The sequence below is a fragment of the Girardinichthys multiradiatus genome, chromosome 18, assembly GCF_021462225.1.
Source record: "Girardinichthys multiradiatus isolate DD_20200921_A chromosome 18, DD_fGirMul_XY1, whole genome shotgun sequence".
NCBI lineage: Eukaryota > Metazoa > Chordata > Actinopteri > Cyprinodontiformes > Goodeidae > Girardinichthys > Girardinichthys multiradiatus.
The window spans coordinates 3,808,632-3,832,618 of record NC_061810.1 but is presented as its reverse complement, the minus strand read 5'-3'; the positions used below and the strand labels follow the sequence as shown (position 1 = coordinate 3,832,618).

The 23,987-nt window shown below is 43.2% G+C and overlaps 1 protein-coding gene across 7 annotated transcripts in view; it reads right to left on the bottom strand.

The window, feature by feature from the left end:
* The window catches only part of nlrx1 (NLR family member X1), a 145,900-nt gene that overhangs the window by 17,685 nt on the left and 104,228 nt on the right, over positions 1–23,987 (bottom strand). For all 7 annotated transcript variants that reach the window (XM_047390769.1, XM_047390771.1, XM_047390768.1 and 4 more), the window contains one exon: positions 20,021–20,272. In XM_047390769.1, coding sequence (XP_047246725.1) covers positions 20,021–20,272 — 252 coding nt within the window. The remainder of the gene's footprint in view (positions 1–20,020; positions 20,273–23,987) is intronic.

Genomic DNA, 23,987 nt, shown 5'->3' with positions numbered 1-23,987 from the left:
AACAAGATTGGACGGAGAAAAGAAGCTTAGATGGAAAAGGACCAGAGACACAGCCCAACTGATCGACTGCATTAAAAGAGGATCAACCCGTGGGCCCAGAAAGGACTGTGCCTCAAGATTAAGAATCTGATTTCATCTAAAGCCTTTTTATCCAGACAACAGAAGTGAACTTGATTGGTGAACAGCTGATTGCTCAAAGTTTCAGGCTTCTGGAAGTCCTGAATCAACCTCATTTATGTCCCTGGGTTTCCTTCAACTCTTCAGCCTCTGGAAACTACTGTCTTCGGAGACATATGACAACAAAGATCCTGCTTAACCATCGAAGCCTGGAGCATCAATGCCTGCCACTTAAAGGAAGAAAACTGAAGATTAAGTCGTATTCCCTTCAAGAAACCACTTGTTGTTACCAGAAGAAACATCTCCATCAGGTGCATGGATGAGACTCCATTTTCAAAGCCTCTCTAGACTCACTAGTTTCAGCATCAGGGAAAGACAGGTTGAGTTGATTGATTCATTTCTATTATTGAAATTATTTTGTGTTGCCGAATTTAAGCTGTGACTGACCCCTGCAAAAGCGTTACTAATTAAAGAAAGCATATAAAATTCTTGTTAATTCGTGGACATTCAATTATTTGAGTCATTGTATGGTTGGTTCTTCATTGGTGGTAAAAAGTCTTGTTGTTTGGTTCTAAGATATTTTAGGAGGTTTTTAAAGGTTGCCTTAGTCAAGCTTGTTAAAACAGCGCCCTTGGGGCTCGCGCTGAGCCACTAAAATTAACCTAGCCCATATACCAAGTGCCAGTTGTAAATTAGGGAATGAGCAGCTGTTAACAGAAGTAACTGTTGAAAGTGTGGATGACTGCAATTGGCCACTCGGTCGCCCGGACCTCCAGTTGAAGAAGGGCGACTTTTGTGTGAAGGCTGTCAGAAGCTAGGCGAGTCATTTCCCGACACCAGCTTAAACAAAACTTTCAGTAAACCTGCTTAGTAAGATCTTTCAGGTTTAGGGAAGTCCGGACCCGTTGGATTTACAGTTTTCTGATAAAGACGACAACAATCCTTTAACATCTGGAAGGACACTTATATAGGGTAAGGTTTCTTTAAAGAAAAAACTTATGCATAGTAATAACTTCGAAAATAGGTCAGTAGACGTTGTAATGGAAATTCTTTTAATTAAGTGTTCCAAAGTGTATGACCTTTAGGTTACCTCACTCCTCAGAACATCTGTGTTAGAGGAGGAAGCTGTAAAGCCATTATCAGAAGTTTAATGGTTAAAACCCATGCTTTAGGGTGATGCCTCAGGAAGAGCAGAAGGGTCTGGGTCATAAAGCACAGACTCTTTGAAGTTGAGATAACACTGTCATGTTTGGTATAAATAGTGTGTAAATGGTGTTCCGGGCTCTGCTTCACTGACTAACCTCAGTGACAGGGTCTTCAAATGCTTAATGCCTTTGAATAAAACTTATAAAGACAAGGTCCGGATTTTCTCTTGTTGTGAGTCATCCTCTGTCCACTTTGATAAGAAAATTCCACTACAATTTTAGCGTCACGAACAGGATCTAACGTGCCAGAGGAATCCGCAGGAGGGGACACGGACGCCTGGCCAGCCTGAGACGTTGTCCTCAGTCCACCTCCATTTTACGGAGGGGAGTCCTCATGCCCGCCTGCGGCTTCTGGCCGATTAGATCCAAACTATTTGTCTTCAAATATATCTGGGTGAGAAGTTGCTCTGTATGATAAAATGTATATTATTTTTTATTACACATTAACCATCATCTCCTAACTAATTGATTAGGTTCTGGAGTTGCGAGAGGGAGGACATCAGCTGAGGGCCAGGTCACACTGTTAGGAAAACAGGGAGGTTCTTATTGGTAACAATAAGATAAAGCAAAACACAGGGTTTGGGGGTGGTTTTTTGCAATTTTCTACACCTCATAAAGGAGAAAAGCCAGACAGCAGACGTGCCGCTGAACGGGTAAAAAGGAAAAAAATGGTTCCGGAACCTTGAGGCATCAGGGGTGCCTCCTTCTCCAGACTCTGTGATTTATAAAATAATGAAAGGAAAAAGTGGGGATGATTGTGTTAAATGTGCTTTAATTTGGAAAATAACATTGGTTTTTCACAGCGTGGAAGTTTGAGTGTAAATCAGTTAAATAGTTGAAAAAAAAAATTTGTTTAAATAGTTTCAAGTAAAACAGTTGATAGATGGAGATGGAAAAATAAAAAAACATAAGAAAAAGATTAAAAAGCACAGAGTGCATCAATTACGGGTTTAAAGAGTTAAAACTTTCCTGAAGGAAGTTTCGTTTGTCTTAAATATGCAATCAGTTGGAAAAGAAGGTAAAAGTGAAAAGGGACAATAGAGATGCGAAAAGAAAGTTGTTTTAGAAAGGAGTATAGTTCATGTTGTGGAAGGAAGTGACAACTGACTGATAATATTTCTGTGTGCAAAATCTGAACCTATACTAAACTTTTTCTTCTGCCTCTCTCACACACACATACAGGTCCTTCTCAAAATATTAGCATATTGTGATAAAGTTCGTTATTTTCCATAATGTCATGATGAAAATTTAACATTCATATATTTTAGATTCATTGCACACTAACTGAAATATTTCAGGTCTTTTATTGTCTTAATACGGATGATTTTGGCATACAGCTCATGAAAACCCAAAATTCCTATCTCACAAAATTAGCATATTTCATCCGACCAATAAAAGAAAAGTGTTTTTAATACAAAAAACGTCAACCTTCAAATAATCATGTACAGTTATGCACTCAATACTTGGTCGGGAATCCTTTTGTAGAAATGACTGCTTCAATGCGGCGTGGCATGGAGGCAATCAGACTGTGGCACTGCTGAGGTCTTATGGAGGCCCAGGATGCTTCGATAGCGACCTTTAGCTCATCCAGAGTGTTGGGTCTTGAGTGTCTCAACATTCTTTTCACAATGTCCCACAGATTCTCTATGGGGTTCAGGTCAGGAGAGTTGGCAGGCCAATTGAGCACATTGATACCATGGTCAGTAAACCATTTACCAGTGGTTTTGGCACTGTGAGCAGGTGCCAGGTCGTGCTGAAAAATGAAATCTTCATCTCCATAAAGCTTTTCAGCAGATGGAAGCATGAAGTGCTCAAAAATCTCCTGATAGCTAGCTGCATTGACCCTGCCCTTGATAAAACACAGTGGACCAACACCAGCAGCTGACACGGCACCCCAGACCATCACTGACTGTGGGTACTTGACACTGGACTTCTGGCATTTTGGCATTTCCTTCTCCCCAGTCTTCCTCCAGACTCTGGCAACTTGATTTCCGAATGACATGCAGAATTTGCTTTCATCCGAAAAAAAGTACTTTGGACCACTGAACAACAGTCCAGTGCTGCTTCTCTGTAGCCCAGGTCAGGCGCTTCTGCCGCTGTTTCTGGTTCAAAAGTGGCTTGACCTGGGGAATGCGGCACCTGTAGCCCATTTCCTGCACACGCCTGTGCACGGTGGCTCTGGATGTTTCTACTCCAGACTCAGTCCACTGCTCCTGCAGGTACCCCAAGGTCTGGAATCGGCCCTTCTCCACAATCTTCCTCACCTCTTCTCGTTGTGCAGCGTTTTCTGCCACACTTTTTCCTTCCCACAGACTTCCCACTGAGGTGCCTTGATACAGCACTCTGGGAACAGCCTATTCGTTCAGAAATTTATTTCTGTGTCTTACCCTCTTGCTTGAGGGTGTCAATAGTGGCCTTCTGGACAGCAGTCAGGTCGGCAGTCTTACCCATGATTGGGGTTTTGAGTGATGAACCAGGCTGGGAGTTTTAAAGGCCTCAAGAATCTTTTGCAGGTGTTTAGAGTTAACTCGTTGATTGAGATGATTAGGTTCATAGCTCGTTTAGAGACCCTTTTAATGATATGCTAATTTTGTGAGATAGGAATTTTGGGTTTTCATGAGCTGTATGCCAAAATCATCCGTATTAAGACAATAAAAGACCTGCAATATTTCAGTTAGTGTGCAATGAATCTAAAATATATGAATGTTAAATTTTCATCATGACATTATGGAAAATAATGAACTTTATCACAATATGCTAATATTTTGAGAAGGACCTGTATATGGGATTTGAGTGCAACATCTGCGTTTTTGAGTCTGGACTTTAGAAATATGCCCTTCCCATGGCTACTCCGCCAGAGACGCTTCTTCAGCACGACCTGAAAGAGAGAGAGCCTGTCTGCCTGCTTGCTGCAAATGACAGTGTGAGTTTCCACCAAAACGAAACTCAGAAGGAGTCTGGCCCCAAACCCACTGAGATGGACAACAATCCATGCTGCTGCAGAGCCAGAAGAGCGATACACTGGATTTATATTGAAAGCACATCTTATGCGGGCAGAAGAGAAACAGGCTGGAGCAAAGTTCTTTCTCCCTCCTGGAGAAGTTAAAGTGGACAAAGAAGGATTGAATGTCTCACCAACAGACCTGGGAAGGGCTTGGGTTGTTTTTGGACTGATAGAGGACTGTGTGCCATGACAGTCTGACTCTGGAGCGATTAAGAAACTGTTGGAGTTACGTACAAACACACACACATTTGCATAAATCTTTTCCTATTTTCTGCAACGAAGAACGCTTGTTAACCGCTGCTCATGTGACACGCTGGCCTGACGTTGACAGATATAGCGGGTTAAAATATTATTTTAGGGTTAGAAAAGTATCTTCAAAAGGGTGATAACTTAGCTCATTTGATACTTTCCAGTTAATTCTTTTAGAGAAGCAAGTTCTCTTTTGTCATGGAATATTCAGGGTCAATTATTCTAGTTATTAAAAGTTATTAAAAAGCAGAGGAAGTTACATCTCCAAAACTCAGCAGTAACCAAGTGTTTCTATGTTATTCTCAGGACAGATCTCATGAAGGAGCATTTTTAAAACCCAGCACATGCGTAACACCTGATGGGCTTCTCCTTCAGGCATTGTTTTCTGTTGTCAGAGTTTGTATCCCATAAATCTAATGGTTAGAGACCTCATTAAAACAGGCTTAGTTCTACTGCAGATGGTCTTCATACAGTCTCTGACACAGTACTTACAGTGGGGTGCAGTTTTTGTCCGCAAGTGCTAACTTACGCTTATGGAAAGTACAAATTCATTGTTTTTCACAGCAGCTGCTGGGAAGAGGTTATATAAGGTTTTTTTTTCTTCCCTCTGTCATGATGTAGGGTTGTTTGGTTTTTGGTTTCGGGTTTCTTCTTATGTTTTTCACAGTTAAGGTTTTGACTCGTTCTTTTGTTATTATTCTTCTTAGATTTTGAATCATGCTTCTGTTATTTTCCTGGTCATGCTTTAGTTTTGTCGTCTAGTTCACGTTTTGTCAAGTTTGGTTTTCGGATCTGGTTATGCTTTAGCTTCATGTTTTTCTAGTTTGTTTATTAGAGTCTCTGTTTTTGCCGCAGCTACGTTTTGTTCTGTCTGTCAATTAAGTTTATTCGGCTCACCTGTCCAAGTTAATCTGTCCCCTTGCTCCACCTGGTTTTCACTCAATATATTCACACCTGCTCTGTTTGTCTTCGCGGAAACATCTTTCATTCTCATGCTCATGTCTTGTTCTAAAACCAAGTCTTGTCTTTTTGATCTTGCCATGCCTGTCTTGCCTGCCCGTTTGTTTTGTTCCTGCCTCCTGCTAAGTGTGAGTTTTCGTAATTAAACCTTTTTTTTCACTTAAAATCACGCTGCCTGCTCGTCTGCATTGTGGGGTCCAATATCAAGACAGAACCTTGACACCCTCTTCTGATTCATGCAGCGTGTTGATTTACACTGTACCTTATATCAGGTCCTGACAAAAACTATGAAAGGCTTGGTTCTGCAGTTTCTTTTTTCTCCCTTTGGAGAAGGAAAGAGAAACCTAATCAGTTCTGTGTTGCATAGGAATCTTAAAACACTTGTTGTTTTCTAAGATATCACCAGCTAAAACTTTTAAAACTTTTGAGAGTAATTGGTTTTGTTAAATACATTTTCCTTGGGAAAACAAACCCTTAAAATGAGAATGGAAAAAATTGGGTTATTTTTGAAGGTAAGGAAGATTCTGATGGACCACACAAAATTAAACTAATCTTATGTTTTCTAAAAGACTGCATAGAAAATGCCTTCAGAACCATGGAGTTATTTTTCACCACAGTACCAAGTTTTTTAAGCATGCTTTTTCTTTATTTTAAAACAGATCTGTGTTTTTGTTTTGTTTTTGGCTTTTTAGCATAATGTTTGTCTGAAGCTTCTTATGAACTGGGTTAGGAGCAAATATGATCTGAGGTAAATTAGGAGTTGTGAACAAGTGATTTTTAAATCTGATTATTGTCCAAGCAGAAATAATACACTAATATGTCTGGGGATATTTAGCCAATCCTTCAATCTATGCAGAAAGCTAGCATCATTGTTCAATGCAGTAGTATTCAACCTGTGGTTCCTGGACTCCTGAAGCCCGTGAGCCATAGATTTTGGGTCCATAAAATTATAATACTTAATTAAAGGTAGGCCGATTACCTATTAAAACAGATCTAAGCCAATGATGGGTTCCAGTCATTTGGTGGCTTTGAAATGCAATAATACTCAAAATGTCTACTGTGGGGAACACAGATTGGGGTTTAAGAGTTTTGTTTTGGAACCAAGGGTAGGATTTTTTTTAATGGAATAAAGACAAGTAAAATTCTTTATTTAAGGGGGAAAAAAAAGACAAAAGAAATAAAAGTCATCTTAACAGTACGAGGATGGTCGGCTCAAACTCCAGTCTCCTTGTTTGATTTCTTAGGGTTTAAAGATTAAAAGAATACCTAGGAGTACAAAGGTACATAAGGTAATTTCAGATTACTAAGAGATAAAATATTGGAACATTTATCAGCATTTGGAATGTAAAAGAGGGGTTCTAGTAATAAGTTTCTCCCTAACTCTCAAAATTTAAATAGCCAAATTAAGGAAAATTATGTGTGTCCTCCTTTTGAAACACTATGTGGAAAAAAGTCCAGTTTGGAGTCAAGCTTCTTATTTTAATTTTTGATTAAGTCAAACAGTGCAGTTTTTGTTTTGTTTGGGTATACCATAAAAATGTCAACGCCGGCTTAAAATACTTCTTTGCATTTTACTTGAGCAAAGGAATTCTTGAATGCGATCAAATTGAACCAAACAAAAAGAGAATTATAACAATAACTCTCAGGATTGTAGTTATTATTATTACAGAGTTACAGCACAAATAAGTGGCAAAAGGTTTCAGCATCAGTAAATTTGGATTCATGTTAATGAAAATTGTTGCTGTGCTTCTAAATAGTTTGAGATCTTTCTGGACTATGTGCACTCATCTTAAAAAGGATCCTGACGATTGTCATAACAAAATTGATCAATTATAGCATTAAAAGATATGGCTGAGAAAACATATTTTGAAAATTTCTTTTAAGCTTAGCTTCAAATTTGGTCATTTGTCTGTCTTTGATGTTTTGTCTTTGTTTTGTTGGAATGAATGTTTGTTTATATGTTGCATGACACAACAATCCATGTTTAGAATAATGTTTCCAAATCCCAGATTGATTAAAAGGTTAATGAAATAGTTTAAACTAGTTTGAAGAATTTGTTTTGCATGCAGAATCATTGGTGATTTATTAGATTGAAAGTTTTCCCTGGTGCCATTAAGCTAGCTGACAGTTCAAGATATGCCAAAAGTAAGGAATATATTTTTGATACAGAATCTGAGTCATGACTTCATACTTGGTGGGAATTATTTATTAGATTCAATTTGTAGGGTTTATGCATCCGAATTACATTAGATGTCCATTAATCTAATACTCATCTTTATACAAGACAAATCAGGATTATATGTGACTAATTTCTAAGTGGGACATTGATGAACTGAATAACTAAAGTTTGTGTTTTGTTGTTAATGGAACTGAATTGCAGTTAAAAACATCTGGATTTTCTTTATGTTGCTTTTGTTAAATTCATAGTGACACATAGTTATGTCAGAATTCATTTATTTAGTTCTATGTAATGTGATCTTGGTTACTAGACCATTTTTGTACAAATTTGTTGCTGGATTGTCGCATGGGTTGGACCCTGCACCAGGAGAGGGGAATGTCAGAATAAAGTAACATGGGGTTCTAAAGGTTTTAGCACTCATGGGAAAAAGGGTAGCTCATACCTACAGTGAGTACTTAGTGACAATGCGAGAGAGACGTTGTACTTTGTTTATATAAATGGTGAATAGCTCCCTGAGACCACATTCTGAAAACCTCTCTGACAGTATGGTGTTGATTCTTTTGTGAAATTTTACATCTCCACCGATTAGACAATTTTTAAAATTCTCTTTGGGTTTTCTGAAACTATGGAAATATTGACCTGTAATCCGACCTTCCACAAACATCATGTCACCCTTTGATATTCAGAATATTTAGCTGATGGTCACTGCTAGTATACCAGGTGAAGTCAGAAGATCAATTATTTTGATTTTTTTGGATGTTTTGATGAAGTTCATGTAGTTAAGCACTTAGGCTTGAGAATGGGACTTTGAATTGAAAATTAGCCAAGCGTTGTGAAGGCTCTGTTCTCACTTATATGAGATTGAGACAAAGGACACAGGCAAATCTCAGTCCTTTTGAAGTGCTGTGTGGCATGTCTCCTAATTTGGGCATGGGGATATTGCCAAGATCATTTTATTCCAAATCTTTATGTGAAGATAGGATGTTGTTTTACTGTCAAAACCTGTCCACTGTGTTTTTTCAAGTTTCACAGACGGTGAAGGTTGCATTACCAGAAACAGCCACTTCCACCCTCCAGTCCTTTATTCCTGGCGTCTGGATTCTGGTCAGAGAATCTAGGAGAAAACACTGGAAGTCCAGGCGCTGGAATGGCCCATATCAGATCCTACTAGATACCCAGGAAAGCTGCAGGAAAGCTCCAGCTCCTCCAGCTTCATCTTGGCTTCCAGGACACAAGTCATCTTCCAACTGGATCATCCACGGCCTGAAAGGTGTGAGGACATCGAACCACCACAAGACAAGGAACTGTAAGCTGATCACTGGCGAGTGATTGAAGAGGTGGTTGAAGAACACTGTTCTTACAAGGGCACAATAATCCCTTGGGCAGTGCAACGTTATTTCAGAATCTACTTAAGGCCCATTGCATTGCCTGAAAGTTGGAAATCATAAGGTCATTTGCCTCACTGCACACACGTCACAGTGAGAGACACATAGGAAACATACAGGGAAGACCTCTACACATTTGCACATAACCTTTCTCTGGATGATGGACTGGCAACGTCTGCAACAGAGAGACAGTCAAACATGCGCCATGATGCTTATTCTCCTTAATTTCTTAACATTTGGTGGCTACAATAGGCTCCTTTGCCTGGACAGCAAGGTTCAGCCACATTTTTTCTCCTACTTTGACAGCGACACTGACTCTGAGGAGGAAATCTCGGATGCTTTTATCTAACTTTCATGTTTATTGCTTGATATCTATCATTATGGTATTATTACAAATTTTAAATGTGTTCATTTCCACCGTTGTTTAGTTGGACTATGGAAGCCTAACTTCCAGCAGGTTAGAGTTCCTGTTTCTAAACATATTTCTAGAGGAGCTTCCTACGACTGCCCACCTGTACCAGACAGGTAACAGGGCAGCTTGAAGCGCAGAAGCCACTCAGGAGAGGCATCAGGATTTTTGAGTTTTGTTTATGATTTGTTTTCTTTGAAAAAAAACAGTTTGCTTTCAGTACCAGAAGAAAGGACATTCCACTTCAAGGTCACGATGCAGCTATATGGAAGATGGTCTGTTCAGATGCTAATGATTGGTATTGCAAGTGTTTTATTACCCTTGTGTTCATTTGGGGAAAGGTACAGCAAAGATAATTTGTGGCTAATCTGAGTAATTACGCCAATAATACTCATCAGCTGATTTGAAGAGAGATTCATCACTTTTCTGACTACTACGATCATGCTGATAATGTCTATTTGCTCACAGTCAGACATTTTAAATCTGTGCTCAAGACCCATCTTTATTCCTTGGCGTTTGATTCAACCAGAGTTGAAGGTAAGGTTGAAGTTAGTTCAGCGCTCCACCAACAAAGCAATGACTCTCACTCTGGGCTGAGAATGCTCACAGCTCTTAATGTCTCCACAATCTATGGATGGTCACCTTTAGAAACATTAATTATGTTACCAGTCTCCATTATTATCAGGTAAAGAGAATGAAATCTCTGTTCTTTTTATTACCACGTGTGGTGACACACAGCTCAGAATCACTGCCTGTCCAACATCAGGTTCTTAGTATGCCACTGGACATTATTGTTAGGCACCAGTAAAACTGATGATTACTCTTGGTGTGTCAATGCATTGCAACAGAAAAAATGCTCATAAAATAAAAAAAGGCTAGTGGAGGACATGCTGGCTGCCTTTCAGTGGCGGATGCTGGTCTTTCAAGGAGGGGAAGCTCAATTTCAAGATCGCTGATTCGCTCATTTCACTGTCAATCAAAAAGGGATTCAGCCTCAGACAGATCATCCAATCATCATGCAGAAGCTGAGCGTCCGGGCCAGCCAAGGCCAGCCCACTGCCCCATAGACCCCCAGAGACGCTGAGCATCCGATGGGCGGGACAAAGCCCAGCATTTATCCAATGACTCGTCCCCTTTTGCAGCAGCTGAGGCTGCCCCATAGACCCCCAGAGACGCTGAACTCACTGTTTAAAGCACTGTGAAGCTGCGGGAATGAGTGAGAGGAAAGCCGCGTCGTTACCAGTGATAAGTAATATTTCTCATCTGGCGCCGACGATGGCAGCCTCGGAGCCTCGCTCTCTCTTTGTTTTTGTATTTTGTGTGTTTTTATATTTTTCGAGCCACAGTTCTGTGGTGTCGGGCAACAATCCTGTGGTCTCATTCAGTAGAGAGGAACTTCTCAACATCAGAGAGTCCTCTCTTGGGTTTCTTTCACCATTTTTCATCGATCCGAGGTTCACTGAGCTCCTGGCAACCTGCAGCTCTATATGGGATACTGCGCCGAAAACGTCGAAGGGGAAACCGTGCTGGCGCGCTGGTAAAGCGCCGCAAAAGAGGACTTCGCACACCACTGCCTTCAATCCACCTTGCAAATGTCCGCTCTCTAAGCAACAAGATGGACGAGCTGCTTGTTCTCATCGGTAAAATCACAGACCTCCGCGGATCAGCGGTTCTCTGCTTCACCGAGACATGGCTGAGTGAAAACATCCCGGACCGCGCACTGCTGTTGCCGGACTTCCAGCTGCTCAGAGCGGATCGCAGCGCAGAGCTATTGGGGAAGAAGCGAGGAGACGGAATCTGCTTTTATATAAATGAAGGTTGGTGCAGAGACGTAAAAGTGCTGGGAAAAACATGTAGCCCGGATCTGGAGTCATTTTCCATAATCTGTAAGCCGTTTTATTCACCGAGAGAGTTTTCCTCGTTTATAATTATCGGTTCATATTTTTCCGCGGAAAAACATCTTGCTGAGCTGATTACAGACTTGGAGAAAAAATACCCTGACTCTTTCATCATAATACTGGGAGATTTTAACAGCGCAAACCTCTCAAATGAACTCCCCAAATACAGACAGCATATTAAGTGTCCCACCAGAGACAAAAACACACTGGACCATTGTTACACAGCTTTAAAGGACTCATATCATGCTGTTACCAGGGCTGCTCTGGGTTTTTCGGATCATTATCTAATCCACCTCATCCCAACCTACAGACAGAGACTAAGAGCTTCCAAACCCAAGGTTCACACTGTTAAGAAGTGGACTGAGGAATCAAAGCAGATACTACAGGCCTGATTGAATGCACAAACTGGACTGTTTTTGAAACCTCAGCCACTGACCTAAACCAACTAACTGATGTGGTGACATCATACATCAGTTTCTGTGAGGACATGTGTGTGCAGACCAAGACCTTCTGCATCTTTGGGAACAATAAGCCACGGTTTACTCCACACCTCAGGAATCTGCGCAGGGAAAAGGAAGAAGTTCAAAGCAGTGGAGATTGGGCGCGGTACAGGCGGGCCAGGAACAAACTAACAAAAGAGATCAAAGCAGCTAAGAGAAGCTACAGTGAGAAGCTTAAGAACAGCCTTTCTACTGGTGATACCTCGGCTGTATGGACCGGTCTGAGAAACCTGACTGCCTACAAGAGCCCCTCCACCCATCCTGAACAGAGTCGTCTCCTGGCCAACCGTCTGAATGGCTTCTACTGCAGACATGACAAGAAGCCATTCACACCTCAAATCATCCCCTCTACATCCCATTCAGGAACAAATTCCTCCCATAAAGCAACCAACCCCCACCATTAGATCCTCTGCCTGCACTAAAGATCTCCGAGAAAGAGGTAAACAGGCTCTTTCAGCACATGAAAACAAAGAAAGCTGGAGGACCTGATAACGTCTCCCCATCATGCCTGAAAGCCTGCGCACATCAACTCGCTCCGATCTTCACAAGGATCTTCAACAAGTCACTGGAGAAATGTGAGGTCCCCTCCTGCCTCAAATGATCCACCATCATCCCGGTTCCCAAGAAACCCACCATCGTAGGATTAAATGACTACAGGCCTGTAGCCCTGATGTCTGTGATCATGAAGTCCTTTGAGCGACTGGTGTTGAAGCACCTGAAAGACATCACAGGCCCCCTGCTGGACCCCCTGCAATTTGCTTACCGAGCAAACAGGTCGGCAGATGATGCTGTTAACTTAGGTCTACACTTTATCCTGCAACACCTCGACCGTCCAGGGACATACGCCAGGATCCTGTTTGTAGACTTCAGCTCGGCCTTCAACACTATCATACCAGACATCCTCCACCAGAAGCTCACACAGCTCAACGTCCCAGCCTCCACCTGTCAGTGGATCAACAGCTTCCTGACAGACCGACAGCAGCAGGTGAGACTGGGGAGCATCTTCTCCCGATCCAAATCAATAAGTACTGGTGCCCCCCAGGGTGTGTTTTAACACCAGTCCTCTTCTCTCTGTACACAAATGACTGCACCTGATCGGACTCGTCCGTGAAACTCCTTAGGTTTGCAGACGACACCACTGTCATTGGACTGATCCAGGACAGTGATGAGTCTGCATACAGACAGCAGGTGGATCGGCTGGTACAATGGTGCGGTCAGAACTACCTTGAACTAAACCCACTCAAGACTGTGGAAATGGTGGTGGACTTTCGGAGAACACCACCCCCATACACCCCCCTCACCATCCTCAACAACACTGTATCGGCCGTGGACCACTTCAGGTTCTTAGGAACCACCATCTCTGAGGACCTGAGATGGTCTTCACACATAGACACTGTTCGAAAGAAGGCCCAGCAGGGACTGTACTTCCTGTGGCAACTCAAGAAATTCAACCTTCCACAGGAGCTGTTGGTCTTCTACACTGCCATCATTCAGTCTGTCCTGTCTTCATCCATCTCAGTGTGGTTTGGCTCATCCACAAAACAGGACAGGTCCAGACTGCAACAAATAATCAGGACTGCAGAGAGAATAATCAGAGCTGACCTTCCCTCCATCCAGGACTTATACAGGTCTAGGGTCAAGAAAAGAGCTGCCAAAATCTCTGCCGACCCCACACACCCTGCACATAAACTGTTTAGAGTTTTACCTTCAGGCCGCCGCTACAGAGCACTGTTTACTAAAACCAGCCGCCACAGAGACAGTTTCTTCCCCAGGCTGTTTCTCTGATGAATATTCAATAGAGTACAAAACAACAGCATACAGATGTTGCAAATGCACCTTTTTTGTTAGATATGTGTATATTGTACATTGTAAATTGTAAATTTGTATATTCTGTAATGCAGAATATTGCATTGTACATTGTATATTGTACATTGTAAATTGTAAATTTGTATATTCTGTAATGCAAAAACAGAACAAAAGAGCAAAGTGTACCAGAGGCAAATTCCTTGTTTGTATGTACGAACTTGGCAATAAAGCTGATTCTGATTCTGAAGAAGCTAATTCTGAACAAACGTTGAGCACGTTGTAGCGCATATTTAGTCAATGACATGTACACACAACAGTATATATTTGATCACTTTTTGTTTGACATTTTAGGGGAAGCTGAGCTTCCCTTGCAGTCTTAGAGCAATCGCCACTGCTGCCTTTACTCATCATCTTTCTTTCTACTCTGCTAATTTTGGAGAAATTCCTGCCATAAATTTTATACTTTCTCTTTGTTTTTCTGGACAAAGTAACAGAGCATCTACCCCCTGAATAGGTACACATCTCCTGGTTAAAAGCCTTCAATCAACCAATCCAACCTGAATCCAATTTGGTGTGACTCATAAAACAGACTAAAAGCAGTTATGTTTTTTGTCTATTTTATGCACACTATATCACATTATTACCCTTAAAAAGACGTTTGTACTTTGGTAATCAGTGCTCAGACATTTCTCACACTAGCTGTCGAATACAACAAAGCATTGTGTATTTTTACATGAATGTCCAATCCATTTTTTTTTTAACTGTGTCCTGTCTGGCAGAGTAGCACTCAGAATTGTTGTCTGAGTGCCAAGAAAAAGCCCAACAGGTTTACTTTCACAAGTGGAGCATTACAGCTAACACTTTAAAGCTCTGCTTGATATGTAAAAAAAAAAAAAACTTTATTAGAAACTGCTTTGGGATTATTTCAATTGTTACGGACAAGGAGACACAAATGAAAAGCATGAAAGAGAGAAAAAAGGGGGGGCAAAAAGGAAAAGGGGAGAGAAGGAGAATAGAATGGAGGAAAGAAGGAAGGATGAAGAGAATACAAGATAACACCCTGCTTGTTTTTACACCTGCAGAAATGTTCATATTACCAGCTTTTTTACCGAGAAGTGCATGGTACTAATGAATGCAAGATGTGTTTAGTGGTAAATGCAGCTCAATATTGAACATGTGTATCTGTTAACACCTGAATCTAAACACCTGTGGGTCTGAGTGTGAGAGCGCTTGTGTATACCAAGTTTCTCCATAAAAATATGCAATAGTGAGTGTGAGGAGCTGCAGACCTGCCCCCCTGGACCCAGGACAGATACGGAGGAGATCCGAGCCACAGACATCCAAAGGCCCCCCAGAGCCCAGGAATCCCAGGAGAACCACCGCCGGGACTACCGCAACCCTCCAGAGAAGAGCAAGGGAGAGTCCCAGGGGAATCACCCACCAGCCACAATGCAGAAGCCCCAGGGAGCTGCAGCGACGAGCCCACAGGCCCCGCCAGCAGCTGTCTACGCCCCAGTAGATCCAGCCATGAACCTGGAAACCCGAGACCCAGGGACATATCACTCCCCAAGCAGAGGCCCGACCGAGGCCAGGGGGTCCAGGCCCCGGCAAGCAGCCACCGGGAGTGAGCCAGCACGCACCAAAGCACCCAGGCCCAGACACTGAGAACCACAAGTACACCTGCGGACAGAGACACCAACCACCGGCAGGTAGTGTGGTGGAGAGGGATTAGGTCCTACATTTAATGGAAGGCCTAAACTGATCCAGGAGAGGGGGAGCAGCCCAAGACCCAACCTGACACAAAACAGGCACACACAGTCACAATCACACATTCCCAACCTCATATGTACACATAAAAACACTCACACCCACACACCCAACGTAAAGACAAACAACAATGGACGTCATACACTCATTCACACACCCCATATGTACTCTATACTCCCAAGTCCGGGTGCCGATACCCAACAAGGACAACCAGCCCCCGGACCCGGGAGGTGTTCCCCTTCCCTCCGGGGTTGGAGACAGGTAGATCGCCCCGGCACCTGAACCTGGTCCGGGCTAGCCCGGGCGTCCCCAACAGCGCCAATCCTCATCCAGAGAGGGGGCCATATACAAAAGAGGGGTCTACATGGTCCAAACCAGCCGCCAACCAGAGTGCCACAGAATAAAATAGTCCCAACCCCCCAATGAATTTTGATCCCAACCCCATGAGCCCCCCTCCCCCAATAAACCCCGACATGAATTGGGGGACAAATTCACCCGGCAAGAGGTCCCCGGCCAGTGGCAAGCACTCGGGGCCGCCATCCCCCACCAAGCCCCCGCAACCACACAGACACACCACATCACTGCCACTGCAACGATAGCCCAGGTAGAAACATTATCCAGATCAGCTATACTATCGCTGCTCAGCCAATCCAGATGCGGGTGAACCCACGTCCAAGTAGAGGACACAACCACTCCACACGCTGCAGGCCCTCACACCACCCTCTAGCCCGCCGCAGACCCCACGATGCACCACCCCGCCCACCACCGTGCCCAAGGGAAAGACGCCAGCCCAGCAAGCAGAAGGGCAGCACAGAAAGGCCACAGCACGCACAGCAAAGAGGCCGCATTCGCCCCCGAGACACAGAACCAACAACATCCAAGCGAGCCAAGCAAATCGACAGAGCCAAGCCAAGCTGCGGTTCCCCCTGAGCCAACGCCACAGCAACACCACACATCCTTCCATACATTGGTAGGGGCACGGTGAAGACCACCAACGCCAAACACACACCACCCACCAGGGTACACCTAGCAGACAAGCAAATCCCACCTCAGTATAAGGCCAAAAAGCCCGATGTAACCGCCGAGCCCAGCGACGCCCGCCCCGCAGCACCCACACATAGAGGCCAGAGCCCCCATGCACAGGCTCACCGCCCCAACACCACAGAACGTCATACAGCAGAGGACAGAATGCTGCATTGATACTGCAGAAAGCCCACACCATGCAAATGTGCCCCCACAAGGCCTCCAAAAACAAAGTCCCCTGTGAAAGTGCATCCCTGTGAGAAGAAGACCCACAGCATCCAGGTCCAAGAACATGCCCGCCCCCATATCCCTGCCAGAAGGAGCCCCGCGAGAAAACCCAAACCGAAGCCCACAAAAGGCAGAGAGCCCACAGAGCCAAAACCAAAACCCACCAAGAAGACGAGACCAGACCACCGGCAAGCCCGCCCGCCCACACCATGCAGACCCCTCCGACCCCCCTCCTCCAGACAGAACCAGGACCGGCGTCAGGAACCGGAACCCAGACAAGGACCAGAATCCGAAACGATGCCCATCCCCACCCAAGGCCAACCCCCCACCTCCACCCCAACATTCAAAAAACTCCCAGAACACATGAGACATTAGACACCCAGGTTGATTCCGCCCCACCCCCTCCCACAGATCCTCCGCCTCACCAGCAGAGTGCACTCCTTGAAGGAGAGAGCACCTGCAATGAGATGGTACCTACTCGCCAGTTTAGGACCTACTCGCCAGTTTAGGAGGCCCCTACGCCCATCAATGCACCGAAGGCCCCCGGGCCGGTGCCGGGTGCCAGAGCATGCGCCGGCCCAAAATCCCGGACCAAAGTCTCCCCGGCCCAGCACGGACCCCAGCCCAGGGGTGACCCTCCCCAGGATCCGAGAGCCCCCAAGCCCATCCCAGACCCGCCCAGGAGCAGCCCGGCCACCAGGCGAGGAACCTACGTCCGCCGGCATAGGCTCCCCAAAGGCATTGCATGCAGCCACCAGATGCCGCCCTCGAGAGCCACCAAAGCCCCACCCCGGTTGGCACCACAGTACCGACGCCAGACCCCCCAACGACCCCAGCCCAGGGACGCCCCAAATGCTCCAAACTCAGACTCCCCACCGTAACCGCCACAATGCCCCACAGGACGATGCCAAAGGTGCCCCACCCCCACTAGGTGATGGAGCCGATTAAGGGAGCCCAGAGAGATTGATCTGATGTGGAGGCAGAGGTTGTCTCAAGACTTATATAATCCAAAAGAAGGTTTCTGTACTGGTTAATATTAAGAAGGCTTTTATTTTTCCAATTCATGAGGATAGTTTTCTTAGCGATACATAAGGCAGCGAAAACCATGTGAACTGAATTTGTCTCTATGGTTACATCATCTATATTGCCCAACAAGCAAACTGAGGGGGAAGGTGAAATATTACATCCCAGATACTTTGATAAGTCTTCACATATCAGGTGTCAGAACCTCTGAACCGGTGTACATAACCATAGTGTGTGGATGTACAGGGGTTGGACAATGAAAATGAAACACCTGTCACTTTAGTGTGGGAGGTTTCATGGCTAAATTGGACCAGCCTGGTAGTCAGTCTTCATTGATTGCACATTGCACCAGTAAGAGCAGAGTGTGAAGGTTCAATTAGCAGGGTAAGAGCACAGTTTTGCTCAAAATATTGAAAAGAACACAACATTATGGGTGACATACCAGAGTTCAAAAGAGGACAAATTGTTGATGCACATCTTGCTGGCGCATCTGTGACCAAGACAGCAAGTCTTTGCGATGTATCAAGAGCCACGGTATCCAGGGTAAAGTCAGAATACCACCAAAAAGGACGAGCCACATCTAACAGGATTAACTGTGGATGCAAGAGGAAGCTGTCTGAAAGGGATGTTCGGGTGCTAACCCGGATTGTATCCAAAAAACATAAAACCACGGCTGCCCAAATCATGGCAGAATTAAATGTGCACCTCAACTCTCCTGTTTCCACCAGAACTGTCTGTCGGGAGCTCCACAGGGTCAATATACACGGCCGGGCCGCTATAGCTAAACCTTTGGTCACTCATGCCAATGCCAAACGTCGGTTTCAATGGTGCAAGAAGCGCAAATCTTGGGCTGTGGACAATGTGAAACATGTATTGTTCTCTGAGGAGTCCACCTTTACTGTTTTCCCCACATCCGGGAGAGTTACAGTGTGGCGAAGCTACAAAGAAGCGTACCACCCAGACTGTTGCATGCCCAGAGTGAAGCCTGGGGGTGGATCAGTGATGGTTTGGGCTCCCATATCATGGCATTCCCTTGGCCCAATACTTGTGCTAGATGGGCGCGTCACTGCCAAGGACTACCAAACCATTCTTGAGGACTATGTGCATCCAATGGTTCAAACATTGTATCCTGAAGGCGGTGCCGTGTATCAGGATGACAATGCACCAATACACACAGCAAAACTGGTGAAAGATTGGTTTGATGAACATGAAAGTGAAGTTGAACATCTCCCATGGCCTGCACAGTCACCAGATCTAAATATTATTGAGCCACTTTGGGGTGTTTTGGAGGAGCGAATCAGGTAACGTTTTCCTCCACCAGTATCACATAGTGACCTGGCCACTATCCTGCAAGAACAATGGCTTAAAATCCCTCTGACCACTGTGCAGGACTTGTATATGTCATTCCCTAGACGAATTGACACTGTATTGGCCGCAAAAGGAGGCCCTACACCGTACTAATAAATGATTGTGGTCTAAAACCAGGTGTTTCAGTTTCATTGTCCAACCCTGTAATTGTCAGGTATATTGCCTGTGCAGTGTAAGCAAGTATTAGACGGTGCAAAACCCATCCTGAACATCCGTTGACCTGTATAGTATACTCTATGAAGGATTTTATATTGTATTGATTGGAAACTGGTGTTACCAGTCATTTTAAAAGTTCTGGAACATATCTGAGACCAAAATGTTCAGTCAAAGTTAACTGATAAGTCTACCTCCCATTTCATAATAGGAAGGGAAACTGATTAATCTATATTAGACAGTGTATATGCTGTATATCTTAGTCATTAATTTGGGGGGGGGGGTTGAGTTTTAGGAACTCTAGTACACTTGATGGCATTTGTGACCCAACATTTGTAAGCCTAAATTTATTTTTTATTATAGATTTAATTTGTTGATATTCTAAAAATGTATTCTTGTCCATCCCATATTGTATAATTAATGTGTTAAATGGGATGAAATAAATTCCTTCAAATATATGTTCCAGGTATTCAATTCCTTTACTCCTCCAATCTGGAAAGTTTATCATATTATTTTTTTGTAGGATGGGTTTTTCCAGATGGGTGTATGTCTGCAAGGGATTAGTGAAGACCCTGTCATTTTTAGATATTCCCACCATGCTGTCAGAAAGGCGCTGATATTGAGGCTTTCAAAGCATGTCCAATTATTTTCAATAATGAAGTAAAGAAAATCTAGGTCTTTAAATGAAACAGGAATGAAAATAGGAACTAGTTTTGAAAACTACTGATGCAGAAGGAGATACTTACTGTACAGTATGAATGCTGGGATGCTCCCTGCAGACATCAACCAGAACCAGAGCTGCCTTGTTGCTGATAAGGTTATAAGCTACGTTGAGCTCCTGGAGCCCTGTGTGTTGCTGAAGCATTTTAGCCAGCTCCAGGGCCCCACTGTCCCCGAACCCAGTGTGCATCAGAGATAGGTACGTCAGTGATTGGTTCTCTGACAGGGCCTCCAGCAGGATGCGAATTCCAGAGTCTAGCAGTGGGTTACCACAGAGCCTAGAGGACAAAATGGGATGTTCAGACACTTAGTAAAATTATGTTATTTTACAGAAAACATCATTTAAACAGAAGTACAACCATAAGAAATGGACTTATTAATCAAATGAACTAATTAAATAAAAATGCTAATTTTAAAAGTTATGTATTTATTTACCTTGGCTTACTTGTCATCGCAGACAATATCTACTCGTGTCAGAATAATTTTTTTTTTAAAAAGAAAAAAAAAAGAATAATTTAAAATGTTCTTATTCTATTCAATTCCTGGTGAAAATTCAGTTCTATTATAGTAATCTTGTTGTTCTTAGACATCACTTTTAAAACATACAGTCACAAAGCATTTTTAGTCTTTAGTGTTGGTTTTTCATGTTTATCATACAGTGGATGGCTTCCTTCACTCCTCTCACAAACAACCTGCTATCCAAGTCCAAAATGTGCTCATTGCTGTTTTCACATGGTAACGCAAATGGATCGCAGAACATAGAAGAGTAAACTCATCGGGTCAAGAGTCAGTGGTACATTTTCATCTCAAGGACAGAGGACACTCGTTTGAAAATATTATATTTTGCACATTTGGCCATCAAAGACAAATGGAGAGCAGTAAAAGAAGCCATCTGTGTTGAACATGAAAAACCAACACTAAACAGAGAAGTTGGCCTCAGGTTTCATCTTTCTAAGACCTACTCTGCAGCCCGGATTTGTCTACTCAGCCATTCATTCATTGAGACCAAAACAACTCACACATTGTTGTCATTAGAAAGCCCTCAACTAGTGAGTATATCCCAAACTGAAAAGAAATGAGTGTCGGGTCAGTGACTTATGCAACATTAACAACCCTATTAGTGTGACTGTTCTGAGTACAACTTCTAAGCCTGTTACTTCCAGCCGTGTTCAACACTGACAAGAGCTTTTGGACAAGAAGTGAGGCATCTTCAAGAACCAAAATAAGTCTGCCTTAAATTTAAACACTTAGGACTTGATCTTCGAAGATTCCAAATAAGGAGCTCTAAATTGCTTGTGCAAAAGAAAAAAAACACTGCACATGCAATAAGTGGGAGTGTTGCTGGCGATCTACAAAGATTGCCTGTGAAATGGATAACAGGTGCAAAAGCAGTGCAGACAGAATATTTAAATGAGGAAATTACGTGTGCTACTGGCTTGCTGCTACTGTAAAGTGAACAGATTATCTCTGCCGTTGCGCTTGAAACATGCAGGGGCTGTTGCGCTGCATCACTATGAATATTTCAGTTGCCGATTTTTCCTGTTCTGTTGTGCTCCTGCTTTTATGGACTGTTATAGTTTGTTAAGCTTTGTCATCGCTATTCACAGCAGCAGGTTATTCATCGCAAAATTATTTCCTTTCTCTGTTCATTTGGAAAAAAGGCTGAGTTTGAAGTTGTCCTGCAAGGAGATACTATATGTTTGTGGTCCGGATGGACCCAATGAGGCAAAGACTACATCCTGCTTCGTCTGGATTATAGGCCACTGCGCAGTAGGGCAGAGCTGTGACCAAAGCAGAGCACGCTCTCTGCCATTAGGCCATTGGTGCGCACATGAGGCAGTTGGTCAGTGCTCTGTCTAGGCCGACAACACCACAGGTGCAGGCACAGCTTGTTAACCGGGTTGCTCGACATAACTTGCAATGTGCAGCTAAAAATCAAACAATATAAAACACAAACATGTGTGTCAAGGAATTTCTTACAGGTTTGTCTCGCTTCGTTTTTTTATTTTTTTTGGAGACTCACCGTGTTCTTTCTTTATTCATTGTGTGTTTGAAGAGTTCAGAGTTTATCATAAACAGCCACAATATTTAAGCCTGAATGTAATATAGCAACATAAAAATAGTTTGTGGTAAGAGTTGGCTATCTGTACGTTATAGCTTTGCTAATAAAAAAAAAAAAAGTCACATAACTGTTGGGACCCACAGTCATGGATTTCAACATTAAACTCCGGTACGAACTCTTCTGGAACTTTTCAAAATAAAGTGCATTAACCTTCTTCCGGCACAGCCAGGAAACGGGATAACTGCGGACTTCCTGTGACGCCACTACCCAAATAAAAGCACAGCTGTTGCTACCTCCGCCCTCTTTCCACACGGCCTCTAGTGGGACTGGTCAGGGGAGGCCCAGCGCGCTGATGTCTCTTTGCTGGCAAACAGACATAAACTCTTCAACTGGATCCATGGAAGCCATACGATCATCGATCATATGCAAAGATAAGTACGAATGAAATACTGTCTGTGTATCCGGTATTTTCATTCATGAACGGGGGAATTAAGGTGTAAGAGTTACTTACTTTTTCCTCTGAGGCCTGTCAAGCAAATTGTCCCTGAGAAGTTCCCTACAGAGAAGCGGTCTCTATGAAGCCGAGCTTAGTGGTCTCCCAGTCTGGAAGGAAGACAGCAGAGACCGCACCACCGTGGTAACGTGCAGTGGCGTTGGCGGACAATGAGTCGTTCTTAATCCACAGCTGGAGGTTAGTGGGAAGCTAACCCTTTGTTCACTGTGGATACCTTCTTCAAACTTCATCGTCTTTTGGACAACATTCCTCACCACAGTTCAGGTTAGGTTTGGGCAGATTAACAGTTAGGATGAAATTATCTAAACGTTTTTCATTTTATGAAGTTTTGTTTGTGTGAAACTCGGCTACCTTAGTGCTAGCAGGCTATCTGCAGCACACGTGCCGGTTTGTAATCTTTGTATGTTTTTAAAGTTAAGACAAACTTTATTTAAAGGGTGATTTTTAAACAGAACATTGATCATAACGCACCGTCCGCGCTTATGCATTTTAACCCTTATATTAACCCTGGTATTTTAAAGGTATGTGTTTGATTCTGGTGCTAAGCTATCAGCTTCTTTGTTAGCTCAACTGCTAACCGGTAAGAACACGTGCTTGCTACTAAAGAGTATTTAACAGAAAGGTTGTTAGTTTTCAAGCTAGTGAATAATAGTCACTGGACATCATTTATTAGATTTGATAACTACGTAAACACCATTAAGCCCATTTCTCCAGAAAGATTTGGCTCTTTTCCAAAATACTCCCTTAATAATATTTCTTCAAATATTATTTCAATAAATAAAGGCAGCTAATTAGACACCGTTGAGAAATGGTCATCCAGAAAGTTGGTTTTATTCAGCAGATTTTTGTGCAGCGTTTTCTGCCACACTTTTTCCTTCCCACAGACTTCCCACTGAGGTGCCTTGATACAGCACTTTGGGAACAGCCTATTCGTTCAGAAATTTCTTTCTGTGTCTTACCCTGTTGCTTGAGGGTGTCAATAGTGGCCTTCTGGACAGCAGTCAGGTCGGCAGTCTTACCCATGATTGGGGTTTTGAGTGATGAACCAGGCTGGGAGTTTTAAAGGCCTCAGGAATCTTTTGCAGGTGTTTAGAGTTAACTCGTTGATTGAGATGATTAGGTTCATAGCTCGTTTAGAGACTCTTTTAATGATATGCTAATTTTGTGAGATAGGAATTTTGGGTTTTCATGAGCTGTATGCCAAAATCATCCGTATTAAGACAATAAAAGACCTGAAATATTTCAGTTAGTGTGCAATGAATCTAAAATATATGAATGTTAAATTTTCATCATGACATTATGGAAAATAATGAACTTTATCATAATATGCTAATATTTTGAGAAAGACCTGTATGTGCAGAGTTTATGCTGTTCAATAATGTCAGAGCTCGTCTCACACCTTTCTATTTTGTCCTAA